The 16,130-nt window shown below is 41.7% G+C and overlaps 1 protein-coding gene across 5 annotated transcripts in view; it reads right to left on the reverse strand.

Annotated features, from left to right (window-relative positions):
- UGT8 (UDP glycosyltransferase 8) overlaps positions 1–16,130 on the reverse strand; it is a 48,214-nt gene that overhangs the window by 19,406 nt on the left and 12,678 nt on the right. For 4 of the 5 annotated variants that reach the window (XM_040584513.1, XM_040584538.1, XM_040584531.1 and 1 more), the window contains exon 2: positions 7,605–8,428. In XM_040584513.1, coding sequence (XP_040440447.1) covers positions 7,605–8,426 — 822 coding nt within the window. In that variant the 5' untranslated portion in view covers positions 8,427–8,428. Of the gene's footprint in view, positions 1–7,604; positions 8,429–13,933; positions 14,039–16,130 lie in introns of those variants that run through there. The other variant, XM_040584521.1, reaches the window with a different exon arrangement.

The following is a 16,130-nucleotide window of genomic DNA, read 5'->3' on the forward strand; positions in this document are numbered from 1 at the left end:
ATACACATGTGCATATATATACACACACATATATATTTTAATATAATATTTATCTATTTTAAACAGGACATCAGTCATCACCCCTTCTTTAAAAACAAGGTTAAGATCAGCTGGCTTCTGAGCCTGTGATAAGATCTCACATCCTTCAATAAGACCTCCCTAATCTCCTCTTCTGCTCCTCCACTTGGATGGGGTGACCTGAACTGCATTCAGAAACGCTTAGGAGGGGCCCCATCTACTTGTGTCCCCCCTCGCCTCTGTGCAGAACGCATGAAGAGAGATCAAGCATGACAGTGGCACTCGCTGGGCAATACCCTGTTCTCCCCTCTTATGGGAGGCCGGGTCCAGGCACAGGCAGGGCTGCCCGCACAGGCGGCACAGCATTATGCAGGATGAATCCCCACAGCAGCTACCAGGTATCCTGCCCCCAGCTCCCCCAGACCAGGGTTACCTGACTGACACAGCACGCTGCCCTGCAGCATCCCCCGGGCATGCTGCACACAGCCCGGGAACACCTGGGGAGATGCAAGAGAGCTACAACTGGCAGCAAAACAGCAGGCAAAGGTTAATACCCAATTACAAAGGTGTGTGGCTGCATTAAAAAAGTAATTATTTTTAAAAAACTCTTTTTAAAACTCAGCAGTTTTAAACAAGTAAAATCATTAGAACAACACTGTTAACAGAACTGCTGCTCAAGGTGCTGTTGTGACCTACAAGCAGCTCACCATCAGGACACGAAAGAAGACTTTACTTCAAGTCATCTGTAAAGTACATCCACTGAACCTGGGCACTGAAGAAATTCCTGTACACCAGCTTTCAGCCAAACATAAACTGACTCCCTGAAACTACAATTCCCTTGAAGGCACGCTTTTAGCAGGAATGGTATCATTTGGAAGAGAGATGCTTTTTTAGGCAGAGAAGCTGAAGATCCATTACTAGTTTTCCCAGCGCTCTTCAAAAGGTCACATAAGAGGCACTTGAAGCCACACTGTGGAAGAGATTATATACCACCTACTGCTCTCAGGCACTAACACTGGGGCAGGGACTCAGGTGTGGAACTGTACCTTCTCCCCACCCATCATGTTTGGTTCTTCCTCAGAAACCTCCATCCTCTCCTGGAGGCCCCAGCCAGACGCCTCACCACCCCAAACAACTGGTACCATCTAAGACTAACCCAGCCACAGGATATACAAATGCCCAAGCAGATTATTAGCCGAACACAAGCTGTCCACTTAAATAACCTTAAAGCAACTAGCACATCTGAAAAAAGAAGTTGGCTTGATTACAAAGATTATTTTTTAAGTCAATAATAATAATGAGGGTTGCTGCTCTTAAACGACAGCTTTGAACATGTCCCAGATTATACAAACATGGTGTTCAAACTCAAGCACATTCCAAATACTGCAGAAAAAAGTATGCCTCCAGAAATAATTCCCATCTTCTGCTTCCCTACATAATGTTAGAATTTATCCTACAGGATGCTAAAGAAGTAGATCATGAGGAAAAAACACTAGCTCATTTGTCGTACATACAGGTCAATCAAAAACTTGCAAATGACACAGTTAAAGCACTGCACATTACAGAAGTGAGTAAATCTTGTTGATTAGTGCACTGCAATATGAAAATCATGAATTAGAATACTTAAAAACAGAAAAACTGTTTATAATAGTAGTTTATATTATCCAGATTGATTTTCTTTTTTTTGTAAATGGAGTAAAATAACTTGTTGCTTTTAACTTTCATAAATTGACCTATGCAACATCCAAGGTGTGAACCTTGCATTTTCCATTCCCAGTACACACAATCATTTGAGCTGAAGAAACAACCATGTCGTACTACTATCCATGAAGCAAGTAAACTTGCTTTTTGATGGACAGCACAGGCTTGCTGTAGAGGTTTTCTGTTCCTTCATCAGATCACTGGATGCCAGCTTACATTTCGCATGTATACTTAGAGGACCTGCCTTCCTGAACACATTTTACTGGAGATACTTCACCGACTTCTGAAATCAGCCCCTCATCCTTTTCCCTGTGTCTTACACCACACAGGTAGATGCTGAGTCTTCCCAAATTTAAAATGCAGCAGTATAGCAGGAATAGACACGGTTTGTCAACCTAGCCAGACTGGAGCATCTGAGACTGGAGACTACAGCAGTTTTATGACTGGGTATCTGGAGAGCTCAGGCAACACTTACCTGTGTAGCAAAAGATTAATTGTTAGGGGTGTGGGGGTGAGCTTTATGTGGAAATACTATTTCAGAGACAAAATACATGATCATATGGTTCTGTACGGAATTTACAGTGCCCCATAATCTCTATCAACCTTGAAAGACTTTTTGCCTCCCCAGCTGATAATTACAGCCATTTTAAAACAGCTCTAGAATTGCTTCACATCACCAGAAATTTATGGTCAAAAGTAGCTCTAGAAGAACTGTTCCCCAAACTTTGAAAAAAAGAAATTAAAAACCCGATGGTGCTATGCCATGTGCAAAAAAATCTACTGCTACAGTCTGCAAGAGCTTATAGACTGTGCCCTTGAATTTGAATTTAGGAGAAAAATCTGATCTAAGGAATAAAATGACTCTTCCACCTTATTTTAAATACCAGTATCTTCTAACACACACCTAGCTAACATACAACTGTCAGCAAGCCTCCCCAAAAAAACCAAACAACTTTTTAGTGAAGATATTTCAAAGCCACCAATTTGTTACATAGATGTAGATCCATAGAACAACAAGATTAGATAAGAGATCTACAGGGAGGAGCAAGGAAGTTCCTGTAATTACTATTTGATGACAGCTATGGCTGAAAGGACAGCTTCCAACTCTGAAACGTGAACACCCTCCTTTGTAGCATTAATTCAGTTTACTCAGGTACGGAAGAAGTTACAAAAAAAAAAAATATGAACTGTCATTTGCTTCTCTTTTCCCACCAATGATAAAATGGCATTCAGTCCAAAGTACCACCTCAAGATCAGTGTTGTAAAAAGGCATAGTGTCACACAGAAGTAGTTATGAAACTTTAAAAACTGTGCTGATGTGTAAAAGCAGCTGGTCAACTTACAAACTACAGGGTATGTGTCATTTTAGTTTGTGATTTTCTTAATTATTTTTTTTAAACAGTGACACTAATCTGTGTAATCGCAAGTACAGCTAGCACTGGCCATTAGGAAAGTAAACGTTCTCTGGAAAATACTGCCGAGTAACACCATACACTTAATAGTTTAAGTCAGCAATGACCTTAAACACTCGATATTCAATCTGTCTCCAGCTTTTGATCTTTTAAGGCTAGTTCTGCTTGCACTGTCCTCTATGCAATTCAAAATACACTCTTTTTGGAGTTCACTATACAAACCCTGGGCTCTTTCCCATGTGCGCCTAAGACTTGAATCACTTGTGGGCAACGGGTGCAGCCACATTATCCACCTCCTTGCCCCTTACAGAGCACCCTATTTATGCAAGAAGCACCTTCTAAATCCACACACTTTAACCAGCAAAGGCAGCATGTTAGCTACCACAGAATACAAATAACTGTGCAGTGTCCGTTGCCTGCGCCGAGGTTTGTGAAGCAATGCTTAGCCCTTCCACCACAATGAGAGAGTGACACAAGTTACATTCAGCTTCATCCATCTGCAGCAGGGATCAGAGCAGCACAGAAGGAAACATGCCCATCATCGGGAATTTCAGTTCGACACACTGCCTCTCTGTAAAGGGCAAGACTAACCCTGCTAGGCTGAGAGGAAAGCTCCCAGCTGCCCGTGCCATGCTGTGCCGCAAGGTGCTGCAGGAAGCCGGGCAGAGCGGTGACCTCCAAAGGACCCACTGCTCTCCTTGCTGGCTCTTGGCTCCCGCTCCTCGGCATGCTGATCACTGCAACCACGCCGAGGGACACTGCGTCAAGCACAGACCGACATCAGGGCACTGACTCTGAGGGAGAGCAGAAAGGAGATCGGAGCCTGGTGAAGGCTTCCCGAGATGTCTGTGCAGGCTGCAACCCAAAGACACGTTTGCAGTTTGCACACCGCAGCCAGGCGATGTGTGCTGCAGTCATAATTGCTACAAAGCTCAGCAGCAGCTAAAAATCATGCCTGCCACGCGAGCTAACTGCGTGATCGGCTACTGCTGGTTTCTGGCCTGGGCAGGGCAGTGAGGCTATGCCCCGATATGGCCAGTTCCCTTCACGGGTGACGTGCGAGATGCGCAGCTAACATACGGTCCCTGCAGGGACTGCAGCCTGCCCTTACCTGAGCACCGTGCCAGCATGGCAGAGACTCTGCACATAACTGTACACGCTCCAGCAGCTTGACTTTGGCTACATCTATTGTGGTCCTTGATCTGAGCATCCCCCACAAAGCATGTCACTTAAAAGCCACGCAAAAGGCCAAATGCTGCTGCGGACCCCCCCATGTCCCCCATGCAGATCCCAACAAGCATTTGGTTCACAGGTGAAATAAAGCTTCCAGCATAACATCCTCCAAAATAAATCTTGTTTACCTGCACCAAAAAATACTTTACAAAGGGAACCTGAATGCAGTAAGTGGGGATGACTGGGGGATTTACAAAACCCTTCCACTGCCCTGAACCAAAATATTAATGTAGATGGGACAGGGACAGAGCAAAGCAAGAGTTAGGTTTTCTTCCCCTCACATGCACAACGTTACATGACACAGATATTCAGCAGCCCCTGCTACAGGCTACCTTTAAAGCTGTGTTTTTCTAACTTCTCTTCAATGAAAGTTTAAGGAAAACACAGGTGGAGAGACTAAGCAATCACAACAAAGAGCTACCACATGCCCTAGAATTAAAGAACGGCCATCCTGTAACAGTTAAAAGGCCCTGACCTTTGTCTCCTCTTTGCTTAATGACTACTCTCTGCCTTTTCTTTTTAAGATGTTACTTACTAGGAGAAACACAAGAGCTCTTCAGTTATGGACAGGAATTCTAACTTGGTTAAAAATTTTTTCCTTTTTCACTGTATCACACACACACCCCAAAATAACAAACTCCCTGCTGATGAGGCAGTGGTGCCACAGCTGAAGTGCCTGAGTATTTTGTGTTGAGCAGGTATCTTGGACTTGGAAAAAAACATACATCTCTAACCAGAAAAAGTAGACCAGGCTACTTCAGAGAATGTAAGAGACCCGAATGGCTTCTAATAGTAACTTAAATTTGCCTGTTAAAGCTGTCATCTCCAGCCACATGCTCCTCTTTTCTGATGATCATCGGTGGGCAGGAACGTTGCTTTCCTTTACAAGACTGCTCCTGAAGCATCACCATTTCCAGCCCAGCACAGAAACACAAACCAGCTCTACTTCTGGCTCACCTTAATGCTCCAGACTAAAAGCTGCAGAAAATAAATTAGCAAAGGCCTCTGCCTTAAAGATGCAGCAATAGCTGAAAACAGTCACAGCACAAGCTGCCCAAAATTTAATTTGCCAGAATAAAGCAACAGTTATAAATTTTATCTAACTGTTCAGTAAAAACAAACTGATTGCCCAATAATTTACCTGCAATACATACCACAGTGGATTATGCATAACAGTTTAGGCATGGACAAATTATATGGTAAAAGATGAACACACTCACTTTTCTGTCTCTCGCATTAAATCAAATCCTGCGCTTAGATCATTGTAAGAATGAATTGCCTGATAAAACTCAAGAGAAGGTAAATGATGCCTCAGCTCACAAATAATTACAGGGTTTGGGATTTTTCCTCCTGTTGTAATAAGTATTTGCCAGCCTGTACTCTACCTACAGGTCTATTTCAAGGTCACTGTTGATCTGGTTATATTAAACATTTTACTTACTGTTCCACCTTCTTGCATCATAAGATATTGTAACAGGTTAACGTCTGTGGTTCCAGAGTAAATGTGGAAAGTACAGAGAAATATATTCTCAAAAGGCTCCAAATACGTATGTGCATGTACAAATAACATCTCTGTATCTATACACACACAACTGTTCTCAAATCAGATACTTTCTTTGCTCTAAAGTGGAGTGGAAGAAAATGGAAGGAGCAGTTTTCTTTCAATGTTTTTTTTACCCTAAAAACCAATCTACAGAGACCAAAGAATAGACAATGTTAATGTCCTACACAAATTTATCATGCAATAAAGACATTTTTCTTTGTACAGAACAACAACAACAACAAAAAATTGGTTGGGAAAACAAAGAGCTGAAAATCAATCCAGCCAGCAAAGTTTTCCAGGAGAGAATTGGGCTGAACTGTGTTTAGACAGCACAAGGCTACCTTTAGTTCACTTTTTCAGGGTACCTGTGCAGCCTGACACATTCTAAACACAAACACATTCACGTACAGGAAAAACCAGTTAGAAGCAGCACTGTTATGATGATCTCTGATGACACCTTGGAGAACAGACCATAGTATATGCTGGCATATAACCACTAGTATGTTCAGAGTACAATGCAAGTGCCTGCTCTCATTCAGCTCAGATGCATTTAAAGTAAACAGAGGAGGAAAAAGATGAGGGAATTGGCTCAGTGTTCCACATCCTGCAGCCCCAATCTGAGAATTACTTGATGTCTTCCGAATCTGTGAGAAAAGTTACTGCTAAATCACAGTGCAAAGGATAAAACAAAACACAACACACCCCTCTTCCACAACCAATTTTCAGGCTAGAACAGATGAAAAGCCGGCCTGGCAGTTTTCATGCAAAAAGCAAAGGCTAAATGAGGCATTTTTAGACATAAATTGTTAAGCACTGCAGGTCTACCTACCTATTTATCAACCAGCCAGAAGCTTCCATTAATAACCATCTCCAAGTCAAGATCTATTTGTTTACATATACACAAACAGAAGTGTAAATGACATGGTTTTCTGGGAAATTTTGTTCTGCCTGTCACTCACCATTGTGTTGCTGAACAGAGGCAATCTTGAGAATCAGGTATCAGGTATCACAGGTACACTGAAGTAATCAAACTTTAATTATTAATCTGTGCAACCAGGATTTCCGGAGTGAGTACAGTCACTATCACTATTTCAGTCTGAAGTTCAGTACCTGATGGCCAGTAATTGTACAGTAAAAATTCTATCTAAGTATAGTAGTGGTGCCACTTATGTCAACTCGCATGATCTCCATTTCTTGGCCTACACACAGTTTCTTCATGCTTGTATACACCTCATTTTAAAGATTTTTTTACCTATCAAACCAAGGGAAGCAAACTCTCTGTAAAAGCACTAATACCATGAAATTAGATAGTATAAATCAGCGGGCTTCTTTAAGTGCAAGCAGAATTCATGTCCATCATTCTCCCTTCTTTCCATTTTAACCCACGCTCGGTCAGAAGCTACGGATGTACTTCCCAAGATAGCGTGCACTGTTTTTTCCTCAACCATACCATTAAGCACCTTACTCAAAAGCAAAATACTTCCTGTAACCGCAACACTCATTTTGATGAGTTTGTGTCTGATAGCTCCCCCCAGCCACCACCTCAAGCTACCCCCAGTGACTTCAAAGGTATATTTCACCAAGCAACACCAAAAGACACGAGATCCCATTTGGAATTCACTGCTTAAAAACTGCTGCTGATCATATGAGGTCAACCAGATACCACAGAAATTACTGTGAAGCTCAGCAAACCTTACTTCTGGCAGAGGGCTGGCCGGTTTGGTAAGGATTCCTCCCACATAAACAACATTGGGTAGCGTAGGTCTCGGAAACTCCAGTGCTACATCAGTACAAAGCATCCACAGGCTGGATCCATGAACCAAGTCATACATGGACCGTTCTGGTAGAACCTTGTGTTTCTGCATTATCCTTTCATATTTTGGCAGAACCAAAAAACTGACTCCAAATCTTGAAATAAGATAAACAACAGTATTTTTAATCCTCTCAAATAGGTTCATGTGATCTGTGAGCAGTGAGTTAAATTCTGGAACGTAAGACAGGGGAGCTGGAGCACCCACTTCTGCTGGATACCAGAGGCCAGTGGAAAAGACGGCGTATTTAACCCCTAAAAGATGAGCTATAACAAATCCACACATCTCATTGGGATCTACCAGGAGCAGGTCAAATTTTTCCTGTTTCAGGGCATGCATGAGGTTTCGGTTGCCAACGATCATGTCGCAGTTCTTGGAATAGTGGTCCAGGATATCGAACAGTTCAAGGGCTGTCAGCCTCCCCGAGAAGATACTCCTCATCTTGGACTGGAGAAAATCATCCGAGGTGCTGCTGTTAAAGATCCCTGGGTAGCGCTGAAGTCTATAGTGATTAGATGGAGGAATCTCTCTGCCCTCAGAGAGGAGAAACACTGTCTGGTGACCTTGGTCATGCAAGGCTGAGGCCAGTGTCTTGAAAATATAAAGATGGCTTTCAAACATAATTGGCGGCACAACAACAATTTTGGCAGCCCTCGCTATCCCGACAGCACTCCACAGGAGAATGAAAGCTGGAGCGTACGGCTTCATAGCTGAAATGAGAAATAAAACCATTACATCAACAGAACGCAGGTTTGCATGCTACCTGGAGATTATTTTTTTTTTAAAAAAAAAAAGTTATTATGAGGCTGTCCCATAAAAGCTATTCACATCTCCCTATTTTGAAGGCATCTTTGCAGTGGCCACGGGGAACAAGAGTGCCACTCAGCTTCAGAGTGCATTTGGTAATGCTTGGTTTCCAGCGAGAGCTGCATTTCCTCCTCCCTCTTTCCATTTTTAATTAAGGGTAGACGAGAGACTTCTTCCAACACCAACACAGCACCTGCATTAAACAGCAGCAAAACCAACTGCCACAATGAGGTTGGTACCCTCCACGGAAATACCTCATGCACTGCTGCTGGATTATGTATGCCATCCAACACCTGCAAGATCTTGTAGGATCTGCAAGCTAGATCCTGCTACATTTGGGATTATGTTTAAAAGCACAACTGAATTATTGTCATTGTAATATATTAAGTGAACAAGAAAGATGCGAAGTTCAAAGACTAAAAGAACAAAGAAGTTCAAAGGTTAAAATCCTGGGTTTATTTACACGAGACCAAAAGGATGCCCCCTCCACTGGAACTTCTGATATGTCTATTTTAATTTTGCAGCCTTTAAGCACCGTACTTCACAGTACTGTTAACACTGCTATAAGCATTTCTACCACAAGGTCTAGTCACCCACAGCTTTCAGGCTGTCCTCCTTCAAGGCACAACTCCATTCTGATTTAAGGATAACATTTTCTGTAGCTTTGTCTTCATGTAAGCCAATGGGCATAGAGAATATAAAGATTTTTTCTTCTCCTAAAAACATGCAAATTCATGCAATATTTTTCTTTAGTATCAACACTGATCAGACACACAGGGGTGGAAAGTCAGAATCTGGCAGGAAGACGCTGCCGTCGAGTAGGAAACAGCTACTTCTACCTTTCAAAAATTGCTCCTTGTGTATAAGAACAAGTGAAATAACAGGAGTTAGTACCACATACACGAACACCACAACTTCTACTGAAGCACTTTCAGAAGTACTTGATTCTGAACCTACTTCAATCAGCACTTGAGCATGCACTCAAGCATGAGCCTAACCTATGCTGAAAACAACACTGCTGTCTTAAACACACACAGCTCTGGACAGCTGCAGGCTGCCAGGGAAAGGGAAAGTACCTTCCCCCACCATGTTTTGGAGAGTAAAGCCCATAAAACGGTATGCACTAGATGGAAGCCAAGTGCATTAGAAGCACAGAGAGCACATGTCAGAGAGCTCCTTAGTCACTGAAACCCTCCCCGAGAGAGAAACAAGCACAAGCCAAACCAATCTGCTCTCTTCTCATGCCAAACAAACTCACACGGAAACCTGAGTCTGTTGCAGTGTCTTTTATAAATAAGCACAGAGACAGGTAACACTGCTACTCAGTCCTTGTTACTGCCTTACAGTGTAGTCTTATAACCCTCCTACAACAGATTGCTCAGGACTTTTAATAGATTTTTTTTTTAACGTTCTGTGGGTTACAAGCTCACCAACAGAGCATCTCATATTTGTATTGCTACTATATAATATTGAGTTTTCTGAAAGACACCCCAGTTTTCTCCTACACCAGCTTCTGCAAGTGGCTTGACTTTCAAACATTTATAATCACACACCAAGCCCAAGCAAAGCTGGAAAATCACCACTAGGTACACTGACTATTCAAATCAGGTTTCTAATCTGCAATTTTTCTTATTAAATTTGAAGCCGCCACCACACCTGTGTTCAGAATGTGTTAGCCACTACCTTGGAAATTACTGACCATCCCTTAGAAAACTCTACCAATTTCAAAGTAATTATCACCAGCAGCAGTGTGTGCACACACATACATGTGCACAAAAAAGTCCACTCAGGCAGACGCTTTTTTTTTTTTTTTTTTTTTGGAGGGGTGGTGGTGGGCGGGTGGTGTGTGTTATTCTTCCCCAAGACAAAGCCCACAGCACAAAGATGCACAGCAAAACCTTGCGGTACCCAGGAGCAAGGAACTGAAACAGAGAATTTATTGAGGTCTCCACAGCACCACCATATTCACAGGCTGACGTAGCATTCTGGGAAGCACTCAAGAGGCTTTGCTGTTTCTAGGAACAAAGCTCAATTTTGCAGAGATAACACTTCAGGGGAAGAGGGAGGATATTATTTGCTGCAAATATTAGCAGTGGCATATGAGAACTTCACTATGCTGCACCACTGTCACTGACATCAGGAAAGATTGATTTGTTTTTTAAGCTGCTTCAATTAGGGTGTTGGAGATTACCCTGAAACATCTTCTCCTTGGCAAATAGCAGTAGTTAAACCAAACAGCAATCCTATTCACTCCCCAATAAAGTTGGAAAAAGCATTCTTACTACATGAGAAACAGCTTACCTCCCAGCATGAAGTCCTGACCTGCCAGTGAGTTTAAGGTATTAAATTGCCTTTTTAGTTTAGGCCTTTGGTTTCATTGGAGGCTTTCTAGAAAACCACAGCACCCCACAGAGCTCAGCTGCCCTCCCAGGAGCTCCCATTCGACGGATGTGCCAGCACTGAGCCCTGCTCACCATCCCACTCATAAAACTTGCAGGTTTTAAGCCACAGCAGAAGGTTGTGCAAGTGCGTAAGTACACAGGCTTGGCATAGAGTGCAACACTACCAACAAGCCATACTCAGCTGTCTTCAACAGAGCCCCACTGGAGGTTAATGCTTGTTAGGTTAAGTGTGGTTTTAAAAAATAAGTAAAAAATTTTGTCAATGAAGTAGCCAAGAAAAATTACTACTCAAACTTGGACAAAACCCATTATCGATTACATCTCCCCATGCTATAAGCATTCCCACGGTATTAAGTTGCTGCTCCTGTCAACAATATCAATATTACAAAACCATGAATGGAGGTGTAGGATTGAGAAACATTAACTGTTTGAGTTTCCATCAGCAGTATAAATCAAACGTACCGGGAGCCTAAGGGTTAGTCATGATCCAACAGGTTGCCAGCTGCAGGCATGCCAGCTGTACTTTGATCTCCTGACCCAATACAGGCCCCGAGCACAGCACAGGAAGATACAACCCTTAGCCCTAAGGTGTTATTTTCCACAGACGGGGTTACACGCATGCCACCAAAAGCCATGGGAACTACAGCTGTGCTTCTCTGGGGCCTGACAGTAACTGCCCCACCGCTCATCATGCAGCAGCCATGGTTTAAATGGGAACTGCACTGGATATTTTACTTTTTATGAAGGTGCTATAAAGCACTACCTAACTAACATGAAAATATAACTACGAGCAGTTTATCAAACAAATTATTCCTCCTCTTGTGGTGTACCAGTGTCAAGAGGACACAACACACTTCCTCAGGAGTCTGTAGTTTGCTGTATCTTCAGAACTGATAAAAAAATCACTTATCAAAAAATGTTACTATGTAACTGCCCTTTTCAATGCAAGCATCTTCCACAGGGACAGGAAAATCTATGTACTGGACCTGCCAAGCCATAGAGATAGATATTAAACACACGATACTATTAGAGAAATGCTGATTAAGTGACAATTTTACAGGGAAAAAGAGCATTGGCCTTATATTGAACTTTTGGCAGGAACTTGCAGGATGAAGCCTCATCATTTCATCCCCTGGCCAGGCAGAAGCCAGAAGAGGGGAGCTTGGAAGGTTTGTATTAAGCAGGAACAAGGGCAATATGTAACTACACTTTGTAAGCCATGCAATCACGAGCGTAATTCTCATTTTGCAGGCTGAGAGACACAAAGAGGTAGGTGCTTGGTGCCATCAGCAGAGCAACACCACAGGACTAAGCAAGCTCAGCTCCACTCTCAGTCCCAGATGCCTTTTCACTCTGACCATCCTTCAGCACTGGACTCCTTCAGCACATCAGATATTTCCACCAAGACCAGGAAATCTGCAGAGGCTTGTAAGCAGTTCCTACGCAGAGGGGGCTTTATAGGCATCAAGGAGATGACCTGGTGCTTAGTTTGAAGCCAGCTCATCACACCCAGAGCACACAGTCATACTCCAGCAGTGAACGCCCAGAATGAATCACTTGCCAAAGTAAATAAAAAGAATCAATATTCAATGCAACTGATTTTCGTTTCTGAATGCTAGGAGCATGAAGAACAACTGTCAAGTGTCCAAACATAAAAGAGAAAAGAAAACCCAAAGCCAGAGGATAATCCATTTCTCCAAGATCGTTAATGATATAAAACCATCTTCTGTCTTGAGTCCTTCTGCTTAGGATTTGCCTCCATTAAATAAGACTGTTTTGGTGTCTGAGCTGGTATATAACATCCTTTTATAAGAGAAGAAAAGAAAAAGAAGAAAAAGCCGAATTTTCTAAAATTTTTAACAAAAAACAAACCAACCACACCCCACAAAATTATCATTGAGTTGAAGCCATTACTACTTTCAGCCAAAAAAGCCCTACAAGCAATGGTATGGAGGAGGAAAAAAAGAAATTCAGAGTGGCTTTATATGAGCGAAACCAACTGCCAACTGTAAAGAGCTCACCTATTTGAGTGCAAGAAAAAGTTAGACATACCAAGAGGTTAAACATTAAACCTATTTCAACAGCTTCCCATAGTTAACGACCTACATGTGGGTTGGTTTGGTGTTTTTTTTTCAAATTAAAGTAGTATGAGTTTTAAACTGTGTTAGAGAAAACCAAGCACATTCACAGAAGACTGCTGGAAGGATGTTTTCAGCTGACCAAAACAGTTCTAAATCTGGCTTTTTTTAAAGAAGTATTTTTCCATTTATCCACAAAGACCAAATAGGACCTAGAACAAGATGTGTGACTACACAAGAATTGGTGACTTTCAGAGGGAAAAAATACAGGGGAGGATCCTTCCCTCCACACCCTGTCCCCTCATTGTTCACAAAGGGGGAAATACTCGAAAATTGGGCAACATGGAAAGAAGCTGAGCAACATGTATGTTTATATAAATTATATTAGAAAGTCTTAATGTTTAAGTTAATATTATAAAATTTATCTAATACTACAGTCATATGCCAATCCTAAAAATGGTTTTAAAATAAACCCAATTAATAATTTATGTAACAGTCAATTACAGTACTTGGAACACATACTGAAGATCAGATTTACTGTCAATCCCTAATAATCTGCTGATGATTCTACAATTAAAGCTTACAGGAACGTTTGGGGTTTTTTCTGCTTTATACCACTGGCTGCCTACCTACTATTTCTGAATCTCACAGAAATAACCATTCCCAAGCCAGCAATACCACTGTCAGAGTCTTCCTCTGTTGCAGTGAGACCTAGAAGCAGAAGAGGCTCTCAAGCACCTCCATATGTAAAACACAGCTTGAATTCAAACTGCACAAATGTTTATCACTACTCAAGAAAGTAAACAGTTCTTACACACTTACACAAACTGCAATGATATAGAGTTCTTTTTATTCATGCGTAACGCTCCCGATTTCTAAAGCAGCAACAAAAAAGTTTTACAGGGATTGAGTTCAGTGATGCTATTACCTTTTTTTAAGTCTTGCTTCCTTTCAGCCTTTCTTTAGATTTGCTAAGGTTTGTTGAGTTTCCCTGGGCAGTTTGGTCAGAAGACCGGAACCTCTGCCTAGAAAGGTGCCCTTCATACTGAACAGCGGTGCTCTGCAGCAAAGGAGCAATCTTTCTAGCTGCTGATCACTCACCTTACCCAACAAGCTCAAATTACTCATTACAATTTAACAGATACCAGTACACATTAAAAAGAGCAGGCTTACCAACTAGGCTTCCATCTCTACAAATCCAAATGTGGATGCTAATGAGCACTGCAAGGGCTCATGGCTCATGCCCAAATGGAAAGCTAGTGATGTGCATCACTGAGGAGTATAATTATCAAAAAGGGGGGGGAAATTTGAGATTTGTATGCATTTCAGCAAATTGTGCGTACTGCAAACTGCTACCAGAGTTCTGGTAACATGCAGATTTATTACTTAGTCTTGCTTACAGTATTGTCCCCTTCTCTTTACTATCAGTTCATTACACAAAATCATTATTTTAGAAGGGAGAATACAAACCCTGCTTTTAGAGCTGTAAACTCTCCAAAATGTTGCATTAGTGATCTGAGCCAACTGGAACAAAAGGCAGAAAACCAGAAAAAAAATCTGGACAAAAAAAAAAGTGGGTTTTTATCAGCAACTAAACTTTTATTAAAAAGTTGCAAATCTGATGCAGTTTCTACATAGGCAAGAGTGGATCTTGACCCATTATCAGTTACATACTGCAACTGCCTGCAGCATGCTCCATGCATCCAGACCAGGCTGCTGCAGAGCTGGTTGCTTTTGTTTCACCAAGCCAAACTTGGTATCAGTTATCCCATCAGCTCAAGTCTCCATCCCAAGTCAAAAGCCAGTACCATCAGCAGTGCAGTGTCACCTCGGCAATCAATCCCATGCTACCATACCCAACAGCAGCACTTGCCACAGGTAGACATATATAGTGCATTTACTTCTTCCAAGACAGTATGCATTGTAGCTCTAAGGGACATGTGGTCAAATGTATGGTTAAGACAAATGCTGATCTAAGTTGTGACTGAAAGGCAACCGGTTACTGAGAGCACTACAAACTCCCTCTGAAAAGCACGTTAGGAGCTACTGGCTATGGTTTACTACTGGTTTTAATAAAAAGCAAGCACTAAAGAGGAGAAAGAAATTAGCACAGATCTCAGATTGTTACCCGAGTTATTGAAGCTCCAGTTCTGCCCTGCCTACCCAAAATCCCACTGACATTAACTTATTTTATGCGCAACCCGTTTGCTTTAGCTGTTATTAAACACAGTTTTACAGTTACAGCATAGTATCCAGCCTTCACAGGCTTGTAAATGTTTCAGTTAAACAAACACAGACCCACACCCCACAATGCTGGTTGTATTACCAAAGGCCCTGTAAGCAAAACATTTTATCAAGTCTAAGACAGCAAGGACTGACTAACAGAAAGGATTTACAATTAAGTATAAAGCTGGAAAAAAAAGAAAATATTCCAACACAAACAAAAGGTTCTCTAACACTTGTTATAGGATGATTCAGTAATAAAAAAACAGCTAAGATTTGGTTTGGGTGGGTGCATGTATCAGCCACTTGCTAGCAGCTGATATTAAAGGCAAATATATATATATACACATAAGCATGAATGCAGTGCATTGATTCAAAACTGGGGAAGAGCAACAGAGAAAAGGTCTTTCTTTCTATTTGTGACATCCTCCAAGATGTCTCTTGAAACAATACAAATAATTTTTAAGTCCCTCTCAAAACATTTTCTTTAAGAGAATGTAATTTAATACGAGTCCACAGTATTTTTTTTTCAGGCACCAGAGCAAGGAAATGCTACCTATGTGGAGAAACGCACTGACCCAATTATGTATAACAGCACACCTCAGATCACAGGAAGATTTTAATTAGTGGCATAAGAGACAACAGTAAGAAAGTCTATGTTCTCCAAACGAAAAGCACAACTTGACTCCTAAACCCTTTAGGCTGGCAATTGTAAAATATGTTCTTAACCTATAAAACTGCTTGCTGTACTGTACATATTCTGTAGGTAATAGGAAATACTACTCCATAATCCTTTAGGAGCGTTAAAATAAACCAGGCCCATAAGCTGACTTCAGGCAGCAAAATGAAGTTTTAAGATTAGGAAGCAGTTGCTACTAAGCAACCCATGTGCCGTAAAACAG

This window comes from Falco naumanni, chromosome 1, assembly GCF_017639655.2.
Source record: "Falco naumanni isolate bFalNau1 chromosome 1, bFalNau1.pat, whole genome shotgun sequence".
Lineage (NCBI taxonomy): Eukaryota > Metazoa > Chordata > Aves > Falconiformes > Falconidae > Falco > Falco naumanni.